This window comes from Hyperolius riggenbachi, chromosome 2 (assembly GCF_040937935.1).
Source record: "Hyperolius riggenbachi isolate aHypRig1 chromosome 2, aHypRig1.pri, whole genome shotgun sequence".
NCBI lineage: Eukaryota > Metazoa > Chordata > Amphibia > Anura > Hyperoliidae > Hyperolius > Hyperolius riggenbachi.
This window is the reverse complement of record NC_090647.1, coordinates 550228085-550251217: the sequence shown is the minus strand read 5'-3', so window position 1 is coordinate 550251217 and position 23133 is coordinate 550228085. Positions and strand designations below refer to the sequence as shown.

Sequence of the window (23133 nt, the reverse complement as noted above, 5' to 3'; positions counted from 1 at the left end):
CTAGCTGCAAACAGCTTCAACAGTATATGATTATTTATTCCTGTGATACAATGAGGGCAGCCATGTTCTGTCTGTCACATTACACACAGGCAAGCTGATCTGTATCTCCAGCCCTCAGCCTGTGAAAATTTCACTCCCCTCTCCTCCTCCCCTCTGCCTCTGAAATCTCTGTCTAGTAACCTCCTCCTTCTCCTGCCCAGACTGAGCTCCCACAAGCCCTTGCTACAGTGTCAAGGCACTCTGAAAAAGCTGTGGGTGAGGCTTGTTCAGTTTATAGGAATTAGAGTATTAAAACAAAACAAAAAGAGTATTTCGCTTGAGGAATGCCCTATAAACTATATGAAAGGAACACAATTATGCAATGAGTAAAAGTTTATCTCGGATCCACTTTAAAACAAATACTATAGATAGAGCCATGCTAAATTCAGATGAACGGAAATCACATCGTACACACGTCTGACCAAAGCCAACGACGGGTCCGTCGGCACCTCTCGCTGGGCGGGTTTTCAGCAGACAGTACAGCATGTGTACAGTCTGTCGGCGGACTGATAAGGCTGTTTCTGAACGATCCGCCGGGAGTAGTTGTTTTAATATTGATGATTTTGGCATACAGCTCATGAAAACCCAAATTTCCTATCTCAAAAAATTTGCATATTTTATCCGACCAATAAAAGAAAAGTGTTTTTAAAACAAAAAAAGTCAACCTTTAAATAATTATGTTCAGTTATGCACTCAATACTTGGTCGGGAATCCTTTTGCAGAAATGACTGCTTCAATGCGGCGTGGCATGGAGGCAATCAGCCTGTGGCACTGCTCAGGTGTTATGGAGGCCCAGGATGCTTCGATAGCGGCCTTAAGCTCATCCAGAGCGTTGGGTCTTGCGTCTCTCAACTTTCTCTTCACAATATCCCACAGATTCTCTATGGGGTTTAGGTCAGGAGAGTTGGTAGGCCAATTGAGCACAGTAATACCATGGTCAGTAAACCATTTACCAGTGGTTTTGGCACTGTGAGCAGGTGCCAGGTCGTGCTGAAAAATGAAATCTTCATCTCCATAAAGCTTTTCAGCAGATGGAAGCATGAACCCACTTTTGAACCAGAAACAGCGGCAGAAGCGCCTGACCTGGGCTATAGAGAAGCAGTACTGGACTGTTGCTCAGTGGTCCAAAGTACTTTTTTCGGATGAAAGCAACTTTTACATGTCATTTGGAAATCAAGGTGCCAGAGTCTGGAGGAAGACTGGGGAGAGGGAAATGCCAAAATGCCTGAAGTCCAGTGTCAAGTACCCACAGTCAGTGATGGTCTGGGGTGCCATGTCTGCTGCTGGTGTTGGTCCACTGTGTTTTATCAAGGGCAGGGTCAATGCAGCTAGCTATCAGGAGATTTTGGAGCACTTCATGCTTCCTTCACGCTCCTCTTGCTTGGGTTCTCTCTCTTTCTTTCCAATTCTCTCGTTCGCTATCCCTTCTCTCACTCTCACTCTCTCTCTCTTTTCGCTATCCACTCTTTTTTCCAGGACACACTGTGGGGTATCTGGAACTGCTGCAGAGCAGTGCGAGCGCCGTCGTTAGTTGGCAGGCTGCTCCCCTCACATAGCACTCCAGACGTCCCCACGCGTCCTCCACTATAGTTAAGTGCCGTATGTGTATATATAGCTATATGCTTACTGTGTACTATACTGTATTTGATTGTGTGTGTTGAAGATCGCATGTATGTGTTTGTACCATCACCGACCCTGTATGAGCCAAAAACAACCCCCGTTGTACTTGGCGAAATAAATGATTCTGATTCCATCTGCTGAAAAGCTTTGTGGAGATGAAGATTTCATTTTTCAGCACGACCTGGCACCTGCTCACAGTGCCAAAACCACTGGTAAATGGTTTACTGACCATGGTATTACTGTGCTCAATTGGCCTACCAACTCTCCTGACCTAAACCCCATAGAGAATCTGTGGGATATTGTGAAGGGAAAGTTGAGAGGATTCCCGACCAAGTATTGAGTGCATAACTGAACATAATTATTTGAAGGTTGAGTTTTTTGTTTTAAAAACACTTTTCTTTTATTGGTTGGATGAAATATGCTAATTTTTTGAGATAGGAAATTTGGGTTTTCATGAGCTGTATGCCAAAATCATCAATATTAAAACAATAAAAAGCTTGAACTACCTAAAGCGGTTTAACACCCAGCATTACAACTTTGCTTTAAAAGATTGCTTACAGCTTACAAACTATTATGTCAGATTTTTTTTTAAGCAGAAATTCACTGAATGGGTTAAACATGACATTTTAGTGTTGGATTTAACTAGGAATCCGCATCTGTTGTTATCTTTTAGTTACAAATGTATCTTTATTTGGAATACAAATAGACCTTTGAAAAGCCTGCTGGGGAAGCCCTCTTTGTTCTCTCAAAGCAGTGTTTGTTTGTTACATTGTAGATAGATACATTTGTAACTAAACATGCAAGCACAGAGGAGTATTTCTAGCTAAATGCAGCACTAAAATGTCATGTTTAATCCATTCAGTGAATTTCTGCTAAAAAAAAAATCTGGCATAATAGTGTATAAGCTGTAAGCAATCTTTTAAAGCAAAGTTGAAATGCTGGGTGTTAGACCACTTTAAGTTGTGTGTAATGAATTTAAAATATATGAAAGCCTAATGTTTATCAGTACATTACAGAAAATAATGAACTTTATCACAATATGCTAATTTTTTGAGAAGATCACGTAGTTAATAAATGCAGGGAATTCTTTGCTATATTGCTTGCAGTGTCTCTTGCTATACCGGAGTAGGTTGGGCGCCCAGACAAGCGCCAGGTTTCGGATGTGCATGTTGGTGGTGGTGCTGAAGGAGGCGATGTGGGTCAGATGCCGGCTCAGGTATTCCAGAGTCCTGAAACACAAAACAAACAGGAATGTCTAAGCATGTTCGGTACACACAGCTCACCCTTGTTACGCATTACGCTACCCATCATTACTGATCATCGTCAATGAGATGCGAAGCATTTCAACCTACATGCAAATGGACTCCAGGAAGTGCCTCATTCCAATCTGCATATCATTTGCATGAAATGTTTATATCATAAGGGGAGTTTAAGTTTCTATGTCTATATAGACTAACCCCCTAATGCTGGGCATACACGGCTCGATTTTGCCGCTTGATTCCACAGTCAATTTTCTTATCTTCTGCTCGTTTTTCTTATCTTTTTCCATTCACTTCAAAACGGAATCGAACGGCGAAACGATCGGGCGAGAGATCGAACATGTCGGAAATTATCTATCGAGACATCTTAATGGCTCGAAATCGAGCCGTGTATTCCCAGCATTAAACCCCATTAAGGCCCTTCTATACCTTCTTCCTCCTTCACTTGGCCCTGGCTCAGCAGTGAAATAATAACAAAAAAGGTCCTAGGTATTCTACACTTGAGGCATAGTCACATGACTCACACTGTAGTTTGTGTACAGGACAGGGCTGACATCAGGGTCGGACTGGGTCACAGTAGTACAGTTTTTTCCCTCGGTGGGCCCTGCCTCCTGGTCTCTGGTGGGCCCCCCCTCCTTGTCTGAAAGTGCTCGAATTTCTGCCTGCAGCACAAAAATTATCTTCTCAGTGCTGTAATCACTCATGCTGAGAGCAGTGGCGTAGCTAAGGAGCTGTAAGCAAATTTTACAATGGGGCCCCCCAAGCACTCTATAAAGAACTATTGATATGACGCACCAAAACCTGCCAATGGCAACTACAGTGTCAGAGGTGCAAGAAGGGGATGGGAAATAGCTTGTTAATGATTACCACTGTTCAAAGTATCTATAGAAGTGATTATTATGAGCACAGGACCAATAGAGAGGTAATACTGTAGTTGAGGGAGGGCCCTCTGATGCGGTCGCAACCTCTGCAAAGAAGGACATTACTTTATATTGAAGAAGGGGACTCTATGCAAAGTTTTGCTGGGCAGCAGTGTCTCTGAATTACAATGCTGCTAAGATCATGTACATTTGGCCCTGTCCATAATACATCATGACCACGCCCACCTTCCGGTGCACCGCAATCATGGGATGTGTGGGCCCCAGGTTGAAATTTCTTTGGTGGGCCCCCAGTGTCCCAGTCCGACCCTGCCTGACATTATGTCATGCATGGGAGAGGGAGGGGGCTGCTAAAATGTTTCTCTGTTTAAATTGAATGTAACTTAAAGGGGTTCTGTGGCGTGTGTGCTGAGGGTAAAAACAGACACTTACCTGGGGCTTCTATCAGCCCCCTGTAGCAGTAATGTCCCCCGCCGTCCTCCTCCGATCTGTCACCACGAGAGGCTTTGAAGGTCTTCAAGACCCGAGTGCTCCAGAAGACAGATGGCTCCGTACTGTGCCTGCGTGAGTGTGCTCTCTCGTGCTCATGCACGCGCAACACGGAGTCACCTGTCTTCAGGAGCACTCGGAGTCCCGAAGAATTCCGAAACCTCCCATGGCGGCAGATTGCAATGAGGTGATAGTGCTAGAAAGAGGAGACCGTGAGTGGAACGGGAAGGCTCTATAGCCCCAGAGCCTCCCCCCCTCTCTGCCTTAATGATGTAAGATTGGGGATTGTTAAACACTTATCTGTGTTGGCGTCATCCATCCAGGCAAGTAATCGCTCTGCCTCCCCTTCTCCAGAGAATGGGCCTGTCGATTTCCAAAACCACCACTCTGGCCAGGCCTATCTGCAGCCGCTGCCTAATTGGTGGCTGCTGAGCTGGGGCAACGCAGGCAGAGGTTTCCAAAGAGCTTGGGCACTTTTCGAAACACGGTAAAGACTGAACTTTTGAGAAGGGGGCAGAGCATCAACTGTGACGTCTAACCAGGTAAGTATTTAACCCCGCAACCCATCCCCCCCCCCCCCCCCCCCCCAATCCATCCTCACTAAGACAAGCTCTGTCATTTTTAGCTGAGGTCATCTTTAAGGTGCCTATACATTACTCCATTTGTGGTATTGATATGGGTTGGGTGCGCGGTGGTAGCTGCGTTCCATTTCACCTTCGATATAACAAAGTGTAATGGGCATTTAGGTCCAATTTAAGAAACATAACATTAACCATGTAAGGATCTCACGCCTCAGCCCCGCAGGCCCCGCTCTGTAAATACGCAGCGAGGAGGCCTTCCGGAGATGGGCGAAACCTGCTGCCGGCATGACTAGAAACAGCGCACTCATCCCCTCTCCGTCCATTGTATATAAATCACCTGATTTATACAGCCGGATTTACACTTAGCCCGGCTAAATGGCTTTCGCTGGAGCAGTGAGCGTCGGCCGCGCAGGTTCTGGATCCCGGGAAGACGCTAAACATGCTTATAAATATTTATCCTGATGGCGGAGAATACCTGACATTCTTCACACGGCGGAGGGAATGTTCCCACCGTCCCAGGCACTCTATATAAGGTGCAGCGTGTCACCCGGCCAGTCACTTTCCTGAGGGATTGTCACGCAAAGCCTCCAGATCCCTCGCTGATCACGCATGGGGGATCAGCGCCAAAGCTGCAGCCCTGTGGATTTACACCAGTCAATGTCAGCGGAATGCAGAGCCGGATCATGCACCAGGCAATTCTAGGCTGATGCCTAGGGCCTGGAGAGAGTCTAGGGGCCTAGTGGGTACTAGCCTCCACCAAATCTTACTGAACAAAACTAGATGTTCAGCAGCAGGGGGCAAAAACTGCTATCTTGCCCAGTGCCCCATTTCATCTTAATCCATTTTTGTCGTAGTAACTTCTGAGAGGTTTACAGGAAGAAAAACGTTCTCTACATTTTGGATAATCAAGAAATAAGTAAGAAACTTTTTATGCTTTTTATAACTGTCTGCCTCTCATATTTGGGAGGACTTTCTACATTTCCTGCCCTGAAAGGAAGTGGGTAAATCTCTCCAATACAGGCAGAGGCGGCAGTAAAGAAAAAACTCTTTTTGTTGACTTGGTTAGAGGTTGAGCCCCCAACCAAGTTTTTGTTGTTGTATGTCATTTCCTCTCCACCAACAGCACATTTCCTGCTAACTCTACGCACAGCACATTTCCTGCTAACTCTGCTCAAAGCACATTTCCTGCTAACTCTGCGCACAGCACATTTCCTGCTAACTCTGCGCACAGCTCATTTCCTGCTAACTCTGCACACAGCTCATTTCCTGCTAACTTTGCACACAGCTCATTTCCTGCTAACTCTGCGCACAGCTCATTTCCTGCTAACTCTGCGCACAGCTTATTTCCTGCAAACTCTACGCACAGCACATTTCCTGCTAACTCAGCACAAAGCACATTTCCTGCTAACTCTGCTCAAAGCACATTTCCTGCTAACTCTGCGCACAGCTCATTTCCTGCTAACTCTGCGCACAGCACATTTCCTACTTGCCCTGCACACAGCTCATTTCCTGCTAACGCTCAGCACAGCATACTTCCTGCTAACTCTGCTCAAAGCACATTTCCTACTTGCTCTGCACACAGCTCATTTCCTACTAACTCTGCATACAGCTAATTTCCTGCTAACTCTGCGCACAGAACATTTCCTGCTAACTCTACGCACAGCACATTTCCTGCTAACTCTGCTCAAAGCACATTTCCTACATATTCTGCACACAGCTCATTTCCTGCTAACTCTGCTCAAAGCACATTTCCTACTTGCTCTACACACAGCTCATTTCCTGCTAACTCTGCACACAGAACATTTCCTGCTAACTCTATGCACAGCACATTTCCTGCTACCTCTATGCACAGCACATGTCCTGCTAACTCTGCTCAAAGCACATTTTCTTACTTGCTCTGCACACAACTCATTTCCTGCTAACTCTGCACACAGCTCATTTCCTGCTAACTCTGAGCACAGAACATTTCCTGCTAACTCTGCGCACAGCACATTTCCTGCTAACTCTGCGCACAGCACATTTCCTGCTAACTCTGCGCACAGCACATTTCCTGCTAACTCTGCGCACAGCACATTTCCTGCTAACTCTGCGCACAGCACATTTCCTGCTAACTCTGCACACAGCTCATTTCCTGCTAACTCTGCACACAGCTCATTTCCTGCTAACTCTGCACATAGCTCATTTCCTACTAACTCTGCTCAAAGCTCATTTCCTGCTAACTCTATGCACAGCTCATTTCCTGCTAACTCTGCGCACAGAACATTTTCTGCTAACTCTGCGCACAGCTCATTTCCTGCTTTCTCTGCACACAGCTCATTTTCTGCTAACTCTGCTCACAGCACATTTCCTACTTGCTCTGAACACAGCTCATTTCCTGCTAACTCTGCACACAGCTCATTTCCTGCTAACTCTGCACACAGCTCATTTCCTGCTAACTCTGCACACAGCTCATTTCCTGCTAACTCTGCACACAGCTCATTTCCTGCTAACTCTGCGCACAGCTCATTTCCTGCTAACTCTGCGCACAGCTCATTTCCTGCTAACTCTGCGCACAGCTCATTTCCTGCTAACTCTGCGCACAGCACATTTCCTGGTAATTCTGCGCACAGCACATTTCCTGCTAACTATACACACAGCACATTTCCTGCTAACTCTGCTCAAAGCACATTTCCTACTTGCTCTGCACACAGCTCATTTCCTGCTAACTCTGCACACAGCACATTTCCTGCTAACTCTACGCACAGCACATTTCCTGCTAACTCTGCTCAAAGCACATTTCCTACTTGCTCTGCACACAGCTCATTTCCTGCTAACACTGCGCACAGCACATTTCCTGCTAACTCTGCTCAAAGCACATTTCCTACTTACTCTGCACACAGCTCATTTCCTGCTAACTCTACACACAGCTCATTTCCTGCTAACTCTGCGCACAGCACATTTCCTGCTAACTCAGTGCACAGCTCATTTCCTGCTAACTCTGCACACAGCTCATTTCCTGCTAACTCTGCTCAAAGCACATATCCTACTTGCTCTGCACACAACTCATTTCCTGCTAACTCTGCACACAGCTCATTTCCTGCTAACTCTGCACACAGCTCATTTCCTGCTAACTCTGCACACAGCTCATTTCCTGCTAACTCTGCGCACAGCACATTTCCTGCTAACTCTGTGCACAGCACATTTCCTGCTAACTCTGCGCACAGCACATTTCCTGCTAACTCTACGCACAGCACATTTCCTGCTAACTCTGCTCAAAGCACATTTCCTACTTGCTCTGCACACAGCTCATTTCCTGCTAACTCTGCACACAGCTCATTTCCTGCTAACTCTGCACACAGCTCATTTTATGCTAACTCTGCTCAAAGCACATTTCCTACTTGCTCTGCACACAGCTCATTTCCTGCTAACACTGCGCACAGCACATTTCCTGCTAACTCTGCTCAAAGCACATTTCCTACTTACTCTGCACACAGCTCATTTCCTGCTAACTCTACACACAGCTCATTTCCTGCTAACTCTGTGCACAGCTCATTTCCTGCTAACTCTGCACACAGCTCATTTCCTGCTAACTCTGCTCAAAGCACATATCCTACTTGCTCTGCACACAACTCATTTCCTGCTAACTCTGCACACAGCTCATTTCCTGCTAACTATTTTGTATCATTCTTTGTATTTTGTCACTAATTATGTATCTTGTATATTGGTGTACACCATTGTCTGTATTATTATGTACCCCATGTTTGTTTCTTACTTTGTACAGCGCCACGGAATATGTTGGCGCTTTATAAATCAATAATAATAATAATAAATAAATAACTCTGCGCACAGCACATTTCCTGCTAACTCTGCTCAAAGCACATTTCCTACTTGCTCTGCACACAGCTCATTTCCTGCTAACTCTGCACACAGCACATTTCCTGCTAACTCTGCGCACAGCACATTTCCTGCTAACTCTGCGCACAGCTCATTTCCTGCTAACTCTGCGCACAGCACATTTCCTGCAAACTCTGCGCACAGCACATTTCCTGCTAACTCTGCGCACAGCACATTTCCTGCTAACTCTTCACACAGCACAGTACCTAATAAGTATGCACACAGCACATTACCTGCTAACTCTGCACACAGTACATTTCCTGCTAACTCTGCACACACCTAATTTCCTGCTAACTCTGCGCACAGCACATTTCCTGCTAACTCTCTGCACAGCACATTTCCTGCTTACTCTGCGCACAGAACATTTCTTGCTAACTCTTCACACAGCACAGTACCTACTAACTCTCTGCACAGCACATTACCTGCTAACTCTCTGCACAGTACATTTCATGCTAATTCTACATACACCTCATTTTCTGTCACATAACACATTTCCTGCTGACACTGTGCACATGGCACAGAAAGTTCCCCCAAGCAGCATCATGCGTCTGAGAACTGGACTGCCGCCATTCTGAACCAGGCTAGCACAGCGAAAAGCATGCACTGCAGTTCGAAACTCATGCCTGTGCAGTTCATAATCTCTCTGAGCTGCTAGGACGAACTTTTGGACAGCTCAGAGATAAGAGGACCGTGAACAGGGAAAGGTGAAGGGGCGGGAACCCGGAGCACCATCACAAAACTGGGGGTACTGGACTTGGGGGCTTTGCCTTTTGGCAACCTAACAATTACTACTGAGGGCTCCATGAGCTATGGGAATACCGAAATAATGGGGCTTGACAAACGCCACCTATTAAGGTTGCACCCCGCTACCGACCGGAAATACCGATCCCTCGGAGTTCACAGATCATTGCACAGTGATTGCTCTACCAACCAAGGTATTTCTTCCACATCCAGAAGCATTTACTTCTCTCAGCACTTATGTTCCTTACATTTTACCTGCGGGTAGGAGGCGGCCACAAGAAGTGACTCATAAGAGGGTAATTTGCGTCTATTGAGATAAACGTTTCAGTACAGTGTGGGCACGGCGGCGGCGTACCTGCGCTCTGAAAGTGTTTTGCTAAACTTCTTTGCTTGTTTGTGTTGCTAAGACGACAGGAAGCCCGCCTTTCCTCTTACCGGGCTCTAATTGTTATTTTTACTCAGATCTTCTGTGTGGGAGCGTTTTTCCTGCAGGAGCGTGCGCATACCGCGCCAGCCGATCACCCACACATGACATGTGTGTGACATGTCAATTGTCCCCTTTGCGGGGACTGCAGCCTTCCCAGACAGAATGTACTGCAAACAGACTGGAGCATCGGGGAGAGGAGGGGGCGGCCAAACTTCCACCGTCAGCAAATTCTGACATCTTCCTAGGAAAGTTTCTCACCGGAAACTAGAACTGAAAATAAAAAGTTTTAAAGGACAACTGTAACCTTAAAGGGAACCTGAACCTAGGAAAATTATTTAAAATAAACACATGACGTAGCTGCAAATGAATATTACATACTTACCTCACCGTCAGTTCCTCTCAGAAGCTCACCATTTTCTTCTTACAGTGATCCCTTCCAATTCTGACAATATTTAGCAAGAACTGTAATATACCCGTTGCTGTCAGTTATATATCAACAGCTGTCAGTTACAACTGAATGTGCAAGGTAATGTCCATGTTTCCTATTGACACAAGTGAGTGATGTTACAGTTTAACAGTGTGCTGACCAGGAAGCTGTTATGGGGTAATGGCCATTTTGAAAATGGAGGACGGAGAATTCCATTGATCACAGTGGTCAAATGGGACGCAGGAGAGGAGAAAGAGATTGATGAATAGACTACACAGGAGGTAAGTATAACCTGTGTATGGTTATTTTGACTTTTAATTTTCAGTTCAGGTTCTCTTTTAAAAAAAATAAATACATAGTCGCGTAAGAGGAGAGAGGGCTCCAGGTCACATAGAGCCTTCCTGTTCCTCACTGTGTCCCTCGTTCCACCACCCGGCCCCCCAATCCAGCCTCCGAATTTATTGTCGAAGAGGCCTTAAAGAGAAACCGTGACCAAGAATTGGACTTCATCCCAATCAGTAGCTGATACCCCCTTTCCCATGAGAAATCTATTCCTTTTCTCAAACAGACCATCAGGGGGCTCTGTATGGCTAATATTGTGGTGAAACCCCTCCCACAGTGTGATGCCAAGACAATGGTTTTGTCACCACACTGTGGGAGCCTTGTTGTATTGTGGGAAATAACAGCTGTTTCCAACTGCCAAAAAAGCAAGCAGCAGCTACTTCCAGTGACATCACCTGCCAGCAGTAAAAATGTCACCATGTGATAAATGTCAGAATGTAAATCGGGGAGGGAAGTTTTTACAATGGGCAAACACTGACTAAATCATTTATACATAATTATTGTAAAAATGAACCACTTTTTTATTACATTATTTTCACTGGCGTTCCTCTTTAAGGTCTCCCTGGAAGGCCACAGAAGTACTCCGGTCTCCAAAGATGACCATGAGCTGCTCTGTGCTGAGCATGCGCAAGTGTGGAGTCGTGCGTGCGCAGTACAGAGTGGCTCATCTTTAGAAGTACTCAGAGACCCGAAGTCAGCAGGGGATTTGAATGGGGACCCGGCAGCGGAACAAGAAATGCAGAGAGGAACAGGAAGGCACTAAGACCCCATTCACACTAGAGCGCTTTTCAGGCGATTTCAGCATCGCTGGAAATCACTAGTGTTCTGAAAAAGCGCTTGTGCAATGTTAGTCTATGTGGCTGTTCTCGTTTAAGCGTTTTGCGATTTGCAGCGATTAGCTGAAACGCAAACGCATAGCCTGCAGCACTTTTCTGGCGATTCTGGAGCGATCGCATTAGCATATATAGAACCGCTAATCGCCATCACTCCAAAAACGCAAATTTGTCCAGTGATTTTTTTGTGGGGAAAAAAAATCACCCACGTAAAACGCTAACGCAAATCGCTAGCATTTAGTGATTTAGGTGGGAATGGGGCCTTAGGGAACCAGAACCTGCCCTCCTCTTAAAGGACACCTAAAGCCAGAGGGATATGAAGGCTGCCATGTTTATTTCCTTTTAAGCAATACTAGTTGCCTGGCTAGCCTGCTGATCCTGTGGCTCGAATATTTTTAGCCACAGCCCCTGAACAAGCATGCAGCAGCTCAGCTCAGAATGATTAGCATCTCATTACCTATCCCTGCTATAAAACAAAATACTGCACAAGCTGTAAACACGACAACACGACTGCAGATTCAGTGAGATGGCTGAGGTAGGGCCCTCGGGTAAACCTGCAGATCAGGGGCCCCTGTGGGGTCACCACCACTGCAACCCCTATTCCCACTCCTTCACGGACAGAACTCACAGAATCTGATGCAACAGGATTTAAAATACTGTTATACTAAACGCCCATTAAAAAAATAATGCTTGATCAGGGACTTTAACTACTTACTGCATCCTGTGCAGTATATTCACGGCCCGGCAAAACTTCAAATGAAGTACTAGGGGCGTGAAAATAAGTCTATAGCGGCGGGCGACCACAGCACGTGGCCGCGCTCTCCCATCGTCGCCCATTAGCGGAGAGATAACGCAGTTCCTATATAAATTAATCTAAGTCCCCGATTCAATGACCGCCGGCGTCTATTAGATGTCTGCGTCATTGTATCTTCCGGGTGTTACACTGCCACGCATTATTTCCGATTCATGTCCTTACGTACGCGAATCAGAAATAATGACTGAGGACATCTTGTGGCCAAATAGTAAAACTACATCAAAACACATTTTATTTAATAAAAATACCTACACTTACATCTACAATTAACTATTTCCCTCCCACACTTTCCCATAATACCCAAACACTTTATATATAAATGTACATAGAAAAAAAAAAACATAAATAGTTGCCATAGAGACTGAACTTTTTTTTATTAGGTATGTCAAGAGGGTATATTGCTGTCATTTTTTTAATTTGCGGGCTTAAAAATAGTGACGCTAAACTGAAAAAATGCACCTTTATTTCCAAATAAAATATTAATGCCATATATTGGCATATATACTAGGGAAATATTTTAAACATTGCAAAAACTGAGACAAATGGGCAAATAAAATGTGTGTGTTTTATACACAGTAAAACATTTTATTTTAACACTATAATGGCTAAAAACTGAAAAACAATTAATTTGTTTCCATTTTTTTTCTTATTATTCCAATTAAAATGTGTTTAGAATAAAATAGTTCTTAGCATAACGTACCTCCCAAAGAAAGCCTAATTGGTGGCGTAAAAAACAAGACATAGATCATGTTGTTGTGATTAAGTTATTGGCGAAAGAATGGGAGGAGCGCTGACAGATGAAAATTGCTCTGGTCCTAAAGAGGTAAAAACCCCTCAGTGGTCAAGTGGTTAATATGAAAAGCAGAGGAAGTTGAATCTCATGATTAATGTTTTTGTAGAATGAAAGAGGAACTTTTGTTTGTTTGCTCACAGAGTCCCGTGTTCCTGCCTGTGCTGGTATCTGTGTGCCCGTCACTGCAATGATGGGAACACGAGTATGGACAGATGTCAAGGGTTTCTGCACATCTGCTGCCTGCCACCTGCACAGGATAATAACCCCCACCAACTACAGGCATAGAATGGCCAGTGAAGGTTTTCTTATTATTTATTGTATTCATAAAGCAACAACATACTACACAGCGTAGGACTATAAATACATAGAATGGTACAAAGGATGACAGACGTAACAAGGTTATACAGCATAGGACAAAACTGTACAAGGCAAACGGTACAAGATACATGATCATGTGATATGGGCTGGTTAAGTAGGCCCAGTGATACAAGTACGAAGTGCTCATAGAGAGGAAAGGAGCACACACTTATGCAGATTACACTAGGGAAGGGAGAGGGTACAGGATACATAAAAATAATCAGAACATTTATATAGCGCTTTTCTCCTGTCAGACTCAAAGCGATCAAGAGCTGCAGCCACTGGGACGCGCTCAAGAGGCCACCCTGCAGTGTTAGGTAGTCTTGCCTTGAACTCCTTACTGAATAGGTACTGACCCTAGCCAGGATTTGAACCCTGGTCTCCTATGTCAAAGGCAGTGACCTTAACCAGTACTCTATGATCATGTGAATTGGGTTGGTTAGGAAGGTCCAGTAATACAAGTACAAGGCTGTCATAGGAATGGATCACAACATCAAGTAGAATACACTAGGGAAGGGAGAGGGTACAAGATACATGATCATGTGATTTGGGCTGGTTAGGTAGGCCCAATAATACAAGTGTGAGGCTGTCATAGGAAAGGATCACAACATCATGTAGAATACACTAGGGAAGGGAGAGCATACAGGATACACGATCATGTGATTTGGGGCTGGTTAGGTAGATCCAGTAATACAAATCCGAGGCTGTCATAGGAAAGGAGCACACGATCATGTAGAATACACTAGGGTAGAGAGAGGGTACAAGATACATGATCATGTGATTTGGGCTGGTTAGGTAGGCCATGCAATACAAGTACAGGCTGTCATAGGAAAGGAGCACACAGTCATGTAGAATACACTAGGGAAGGGAGAGGGTACAAGATACATGATCATGTGATTTGGGCTGCTTAGGTAGGTCCGGTAATACAAGTACGAGGCTGTCATAGGAAAGGAGCACAGATCATGTAGAATACAGTAGGGAAGGGAGAGGGTACAAGATATGTATGTGATTTGGGCTGGTTAGGTAGATCCAGTAATACAAGTAAGAGGCGGTAATAGGAAAGGAGCACACAATCATGTAGAATACACTAGGGAGGGGAGAGGGTACAAGATACATGATCATGTGATTTGGGCTGGTTAGGTAGATCCAGTAATACAAGTACAAGGCAGTAATAGGAAAGGAGCACACGATCATGTAGAATACACTAGGGAAGGGAGAGGGTACAAGATGCATGATCATGTGATTTGGGCTGGTTAGGTAGGTCCAGTAATACAAGTACGAGGCTGTCATAGGAAAGGAGCACACGATCATGTAGAATACACTAGGGAAGGGAGAGGGTACAAGATACATGATCATGTGATTTGGGCTGGATAGGTAGGCCCAGTAATACAAGTATTAGGCTGTCATAGGAAAGGAGCACACAGTCATGTAGAATACCTTAGGGAAGGGAGAGAGTACAAGATACATGGTCATGTGATTTGGGCTGGTTAGGTAGGTCCAGTAATACAAGTACGAGGCTGTCATAGGAAAGGAGCACACGATCATGTAGAATACACTAGGGAGGGGAGAGGGTACAGATACATGATCATGTGATTTGGGATGGTCAGGTAGGTCCAGTAATACAAGTACGAGGCAGTCATAGGAAAGGAGCACACATCATGTAGAATACACTAGGGAAGGGAGAGGGTACAAGATACATGATCATGTGATTTGGGCTGGTTAGGTAGATCCAGTAATACAAGTGTGATGCTGTCATAGTAAAGAAGCACACAATCATGTAGAATACACTAGGGAAGGGAGAGGGCACAAGATACATGATCATGTGATTTTGGGCTGGTTATGTAGGCCCAGTAAGTACGAGATGGTCATACATAGGAAAGGAGCACACCATCATGTAGAATACACTAGGGAAGGGAGGACCCTGCCAAAGGCTTACAATCTAAGAGGAGGGAAGATGGACACACTACGTGGGGCTGTAGAATAAGTGTTCAGTAGAAAATTACTGTGTGACAGGGGGTGGGGTGGCCATTTTGAAGAGGTGGGTTTTGAGGGCTTGCATGAATTTGTGACTTGGAAATGGCAAGTCTGGTGGGCGGTGGAAGGGATTTCCAGAGGGTGGGGGCAGCTCTTGAGAAATCCTGCAGGCGAGCACGGGAGTGGGAAATGTGTGGGGCAGTTAGGCAAAGGTCGTTGGAGGACCAAAGGGGGAAGCCTGGTGTATACTTGTGAACAAGCTCCGAGATGTACGTAGGGCAGGTTCGTGCACAGATTTGTAGGCCCGTCACAGAATCTTAAAACTTATCGTGAATCGGATAGGATTTACAGAGAGGGGATGAAGAGGAAGAATGGATGAGTCTGGCAGTCGTGTTTATAACTAATTGAACGGGGGGCAATGTGGTTCAAGGGGAGGCCAGACAGAAGGGAGATGCAGTAATGAAGGCGGGAGATGATGCGGGCATGGATGAGCATCTTGGTAGTGTCCGGGATCAGGAAGGGGCGAATCTCGGAGATAATTAATATAGAATTCTGGTCCAGGTGCCTGTTTCCAAAACTCCTTAAGGGCAACTCAGTAGGAGTGTCCTGGACTATTATTATTTTTTATATATAGCACCAACGTTGTCTATCATCCTAAATAATCTCCAGGACAATTTCTTGTGATGTCCACTAGGGGTGCTGTGGATCAAGCTGGGAGTTCTGTCTCAAATATGGATTTGTGAACATTTCCCAGAACTGCTGGGTGATGATTGCAGCGGACCGTGTGACAGCGGATGTGTCATAGGAATTGGTGCGTTTCATGAAATGAGAAGTGGATGAGTCACAGCGTTATCCTGCCCCGAGCCTGGTTGTGTAACGCAGCCACATAAACACATACAGCTGCGGCCTCCCTACATGCCGCTGCCGGGGAACAGGCGCATCTCCCAGCAGAAAAACACAAACTCTGCTCCCTCAGTGAAAGTGAAATGACTTTAAAGAGGAACTCCACTGAAAATAATGTAATAAAAAAGTGCTTCATTTTTACAATAATTATGTATAAATGATTAAGTCAGTGTTTGCCCATTGTAAAATCTTTCCTCTCCCTGATTTACATTCTGACATTTATTACATGGTGACATTTTTACTGTTGGCAGGTGATGTAGCTGCTGCTTGCTTTTTTGGCATTTGGAAACAGCTGTAAACAGCTATTTCCCACAATGCAGCAAGGTTCACAGACTGGAAACTGCCAGGAGTACCACGGTCCTCAGTTTCTTGTGGGAGGGGTTTCACCACAATATCAGTCATACAGCGCCCCCTGATGGTCTATTTGTGAAAAGGAATAGATTTCTCATGTAAAAGGGGGTATCAGCTACTGATTGGGATAAAGTTCAATTCTTGGTCGGAGTTTCTCTTTAAAGGACAACTGAAGTGAGAGGGATATGGAGGCTGCCATATTTATTTCCTTCTAAGTAATACAATGTGGGTAGCACGGTGGCTTAGTGGGCAGCACTCTTGCCTTGCAGTGCTGGCTCCCTGGTTCAAATCCCAGCCAGGGCACTATCTGCATGGAGTTTGTATGTTCTCCCAGTGTCTGTGTGGATTTCCTCCAAATACCCCGGTTTCCTCCCACATCCCAAAAACATACAGATGAGTCAATTGGTTTCCCCCTAAAATTGTCCCTAGACTACATTACATACACTACACAATACATACATAGACATATGACTATGGCAGGGATTAGATTGTGAGCTCCTCTGAGGGACAGTTAGTGACAAGACAATATACTCTGTGCAGAGCTGCGTAATATGTCACAGCTATATAAATACTAAATAATAATACCAGTTGCTTGGCAGTCCTGCTGATCTGTCATGCAGCAGTAGTGTCTAAATCAAACACCCGAAACAAGCATTTAGGGTCTATGGCTAAACATATCCTGCAGAAGATCAGCCGGACAGCCAGGGAATCTGCATGGTTTAAAAAGAAAATAAATATGACAGCCTCCATATCCCTCTCAGGTCAGTTGAGTTTAATCTCAATTTTGAAATATTTTTTTTAAAGGCCCTTTCTTACCTCTAAATACCGAACTGTGAACCCACAATATACCCATATATTGGCCTCTGAGGTCCCTGGTCTCTGGGGGTCACCCTCCCTTGATCAGGTCATTGGGGCCCGGGGATCCTCAGGTGTCTAACAAATACCTGTGTTAACAATCGTTAAACGGGTGTCCAAACAGTGAGTTGGGAGCCTGATGCGGATAGTAGCCGACGGTTGACGGTAGAATTGACGGTTGTGTCTGATCATATACGATTGGCTACAACTATCGGTCACTATCGGTTAGTTTAAAGCCCACCGAGGGGGGATTAGGGTTAGGCATTAGGTGGGGGGTTCTAGTTCGGCACCCACAGGGGGGTCCAAGGGAGAATGGGCACCAAGTAGCGCATAGGAAAACAGCGGTTAACGAAATTGCCAATATTCTGTAGGTAGTGACACCACCAAGTAAATACCTGGGGCTTCCTCCAACCCCCTCCAGCTGATCGATCCCTTGCGTGCTCCTGTGCTGCCTGGATCTTCTGTAACTGGCCCTGAAAAGTCCTCCAGTCGGCAACAGTGTGGCAATGAGCACTCCGTGGATGGGAGCATTCTGCGCATGCGCAGTAAAACTACTCAGGCACAGAAAGCTACCGGTCACTGGAGCGCAATGGGGGGCACACGCGCGGCTGGGCTGCGCATGCACAGTATGCTCCAGGGGGCCAATTACAGAAGATTCAGGAGGTGGACAGCGAGAGAGCGATAAGCCTAAAGGGGGTCCCAGGTAAGTATAATACCCCTCCCCGTCTCAGGTTTACTTTAAAACACAGAACATGTAGTCCGTTGCTAGAATCACACACACTGACACACACACTGACACACACACTGACTCACACACACTGACACACACACTGATAGTCAATGAAGGTGCACATTGGTCAGTTTGTCGCTTTGTGTACATTATAATGCAACGCGAAAATAGCCTTAAAGAGAACCCGACGTGGGTTTTAATAATGCTAAGAGGACACAGAGGCTGGTTCTGCATACTATCACCAGCCTCTGTATCTGTACTGTGTCTTCGTCCCTTCCCTCCAATCAGCTTACAGAGGTGGGGAGGGAAGGGACGCAGGCTGGGAGCAGCGGTAAATGACAGCGTGGATGTAAACAGCCTGCTAGTGACAAGCTGCATGTCGCTAGCATGCCGTTTTTTTTCTGGGGGACAGCACAGCGCAGGGGGGGCCTGAGGGTGCACAGTAGTAACAGAGGCTGGTCATTGTATGCAGAACCAGCCTCTGTATCCTAATTGCCTTCTTAAAACCCATCTCGGGTTCTCTTTAAGGCCTGTACCCACCTCACAATTTTTCCGTCAATTTTCCCGATGACTGGTGATTGTTTTGAGCGACTGGTGGTTGTTTCAGCGATATTGCGACGTGGGTACAGGCACACACAATCACGCGAAGGTCGTTTAGCATGGCATGGGGATAACAACCGCCACGGCAAATTGGATCTTTAAGATCCCAGACGACTCCCGCGCGAAGTACCGAGATCATTTGACGTTTCGCCTCGCCCGTTGTGTAACATTGCGCATAACCGCCGGCCGAATGATGGAGGAAGACGGATTGGGGGAGCGGTCGTTGTCAAGGAGACATCTCTGGATCCATCTCCCTGCATCGTGGGGTGACTACATAGTCTTACAGCTTCCTGGCTGCAATGCGGGCCCTCTGGCCATCCCAGCTCCTGGCTTGGAACACGCAGGCCGCTCAGGAACCCCTGGGGACTCGGTATTAGACTGTGGGTAGGATTAGGCATACGGTGTATAAGAGGCAGTATTGCTGCATAGAGAAGCTCCTGGCGCACTCAGTATGAGTTCCTGGCAGCAGGCGGGCCTAGCGGAGGCCGAGTTACACAGCGTGTTTGCAGGCCACTGTCAGCGATGTTTACTGGGATCTGCCAGACAGAATATTACAAGTCTCACAAATGCTAACATACATCAGGGCTGCAGGGCTGCTGCTTACACAGCTGCGGTTATAAGAAAACACACAGAGACGGGAACCAGGCACAGCGGCTGGCTAGCAATGTCTGATTAACCCCTGCATCACTGACTGCAAATCCAGGTCCTGTATTGACTGGATGGTTTACGGGGCACAAACTCGGACATGTGAGCTAGACTTAAAGGACAACTTAAAGAGGAACTCCAGTGAAAATAATGTAATAAAAAAATCCTTTATTTTTACAATAATTATGTATAAATAATTTAGTCAGTGTTTGCCCATTGTAATATCTTTCCTCTCCCTGATTTACATTCTGACATTTATCACATGGTGACATTTTTACTGCTGGCAGGTGATGTCACTGGAAGTAGCTGCTGCTTGCTTTTTTGGCAGTTGGAAACAGCTGTAAACAGCTATTTCCCACAATGCAACAAGGTTCACAGACAGGAAACTGCCAAAACCATGGTCCTCACAGTTTCTTGTGGGAGGGGTTTCACCACAATATCAGCCATACAGCGCCCCCTGATGATCCGTTTGTGAAAAGGAATAGATTTCTCATGGGAAATAGGGTATCAGCTACTGATTGGGATGAAGTTCAATTCTTGGTCACGGTTTCTCTTTAAGTGAGAATATGGATGCTGCCATATTTATTTCCTTTTGAACAATACCAGTTGCCTGGCTGTCCTGCTTATCCTCTGCCTCTAACATTTTTAGCCATAGACCCTGAACAGGCATACAGCAGATCAGGTGTTTTTGGCATTATTGTGATTGAGATTAGCTGCATGCTTGTTTCTGGTGTTATTCAGACACTACTGCAGCCAAATAGATCAGCAGGGCTACCAGGGTACTGGTATTGTTTAAAAGGAAATAAATATGGCAGGCTAGATAGCCATCTTGTTACAATTGTCATACACCTCTCTATCTGCCACCAGATCAGAGAGGGATATATTGCATGCCCACACACTGCAGACAGATTTCCAGTACATTTTAACCACATTCCCTTATTTATCCCTTGGGAAGTAGGTGTGGCCTGAGGATGGGGAGGTGTCAGAGCAGCACGACCCAATCGTTGCGCGGCAGAGAGAGGAAAACACAAAGTGAGGTAGGCTATATTGTAAATTGCCGATAACGTTTCTGGGTCGTGGCACAGGGAGTTGTGGGAGGAGCAAGGCCGGGCGGATACGGCCACCGTTCTGCAGCCAGGCACAGGGTGAGTATCAGAACAATAACAGCGCTGGTATGAGAACAATGGAGACTCTTCACTAGGAGGGGGCGGAAGTCGAATAAACCTACAAGTTGGAGAGCTCTGCAGAGAGTATGTAGGAGGTTCTAAAGGCTCCTACCCATGTGCAACTATTGTCCAAACTTGGTCTGTTGGACGATAGGTGGACGTGTGTACGCTGGCGAATGACTACACGAGGGACTGTTAACAGGCGGTTTGCCCAATCCAACCGGCAGATTAACTCACACAAATGTTGGGCTGATATCGTGCAGTTGGCTGTGTGTGTACAAGCCGTTTGAATGACTTGTACTTGTTTTGAATGTGGTCATATTGTGCATTCCGCTTGCATGCGCCGAATGCAATTGAGTTGGTTGTTTAGTTGGCTGGTGTCCGGAAAATACATCCGGAAAAGTCATGCAATCCTTTGGTCATGCAATCGGTTATGTTGTGGAGTTGGTTGTGCACTTTGTTGGACGTGTGTACGAGCCTCAAGAGGCGCAATTTGCACATTAGACTGGGCTATTTATATGCACATAGTGATGATCTGAACTGGCTTAAAGAGACACTGAAGCGAGAATAAATCTCGCTTCAGTGCTCATATTCAGCAGGGGCATGTGTGCCCCTGCTAAAACGCTGCTATCCCGCGGCTAAACGGGGTCCCTTCACCCCCAAGTCCCCCCTTGCAGCGGGGGATCACTTCCGCATTGAGGCATGGCTCATGGCCGCAGCCCTGCCTCACGCGCGTCTGCCAGCGCGTATCTCCGCCTCTCCCCCGCCCCTCTCAGTCTTCCTTCGCTGAGAGGGGCGGGGGAGAGGCGGCGATGCGCCGCTGATAGACGGCGCTGAGAGGTGGGGCTGCAGCCGTTAGCCCTGGCTCAACAGCAGCAAAATCTACGACCAAGTTGGGGGGGGGGGATTTGGGGGGTAAGGGACCCCCATTTAGCCGCGGGATAGCGGCGGTTTAGCAGGGGCACACATGCCCCTGCTGAATATAAGCACTGAAGCGAGATTTATTCTCGCTTCAGTGCTAGGTGTTACCTGTAATGTGATGTTGTACAGGAAGCGTGAGGGTTAGGTGTTACCTGTAGGGTGACGTGGTACAGGAAGCACAAAGGCTAGGTGTTACCTTAGTGTGACGTGGTACAGGAAGTGCGAGGGCTAGGTGTCACCTGTAGTGTGACGTAGTACAGGAAGTGCGAGGGCTAGGTGTTACCTGCAGTGCGACGTGGTACAGGAAGTGAGAGGGCTAGGTGTTACCTGTAGTGTGACGTGGTACAGGACGTGAGAGGGCTAGGTGTTACCTGTAGTGTGACGTGGTACAGGAAATGCGAGGGCTAGGTGTTACCTGCAGTGCAACGTGGTACAGGAAGTGCGAGGGTTAGGTCTTACCTGTAGTGTCACATGGTACAGGAAGTGCGAGGGCTAGGTGTTACCTGTAGTGTCACATGGTACAGGAAGTGCGAGGGCTAGGTATTACCTGTAGTGTGACACGGTACAGGAAGTGCGAGGGCTAGGTGTTACCTGTAGTGTGATGTGGTACAGGAAGTGTGAGGGCCAGGTGTTACCTGTAGTGTTATGTGGTACAGGAAGTGTGAGTTCTAGGTGTTACCTGTAGTGTGACGTGGTACAAAAAGTGTGAGGGCTAGGTGTTACCTGTAGTGTGATGTGGTATAAGAAGTGTGAGGGCTAGGTGTAACCTGTAGTGTGATGTGGTACAGGAAGTGTGAGGGCTAGGTGTTACATGTAGTGTAACATGGTACAGGAAGTGCGAGGGCTAGGTGTTACATGTAGTGTAACATGGTACAGGAAGTGCGAGGGCTAGGTGTTACCTGTAGTGTGACGTGGTACAAAAAGTGTGAGGGCTAGGTGTTACCTGTAGTGTGATGTGCTATAAGAAGTGTGAGAGCTAGGTGTTACTTGTAGTGTGATGTGGTACAGGAAGTGCGAGGAATAGGTGTTACCTGTAGTGTAACATGGTACAGGAAGTGTGAGGGCTAGGTGTTACCTGTAGTGTAACATGGTACAGGAAGTGCGAGGGCTAGGTGTTACCTGTAGTGTAACATGGTACAGGAAGTGCGAGGGCTAGGTGTTACCTGTAGTGTAACATGGTACAGGAAGTGCGAGGGCTAGGTGTTACCTGTAGTGTGACGTGGTACAAAAAGTGTGAGGGCTAGGTGTTACCTGTAGTGTGATGTGGTATAAGAAGTGTGAGGGCTAGGTGTTACCTGTAGTGTGACATGACACAGGAAGAGTGAGGGCTAGGTGTTACCTGCAGTGCGACGTGGTACAGGAAGAGTGAGGGCTAGGTGTTACCTGTAGTGTGATGTGGTACAGGAAGTGCGATCGCTAGGTGTTACCTGTAGTGTGATGTAGTACAGGACGTGCGAGCGCTAGGTGTTACCTGTAGTATGACGTGGTACAGGAAGTGCGAGGCTAGGTGTTACC

The 23133-nt window shown here is 46.3% G+C and overlaps 1 protein-coding gene across 1 annotated transcript in view; it reads right to left on the bottom strand.

The window, feature by feature from the left end:
• Positions 1–23133, bottom strand: part of ARHGAP31 (Rho GTPase activating protein 31) — a 211555-nt gene that overhangs the window by 42903 nt on the left and 145519 nt on the right. Inside the window, exon 5 of the mRNA XM_068270859.1 lies at positions 2781–2888. Coding sequence (XP_068126960.1) covers positions 2781–2888 — 108 coding nt within the window. The remainder of the gene's footprint in view (positions 1–2780; positions 2889–23133) is intronic.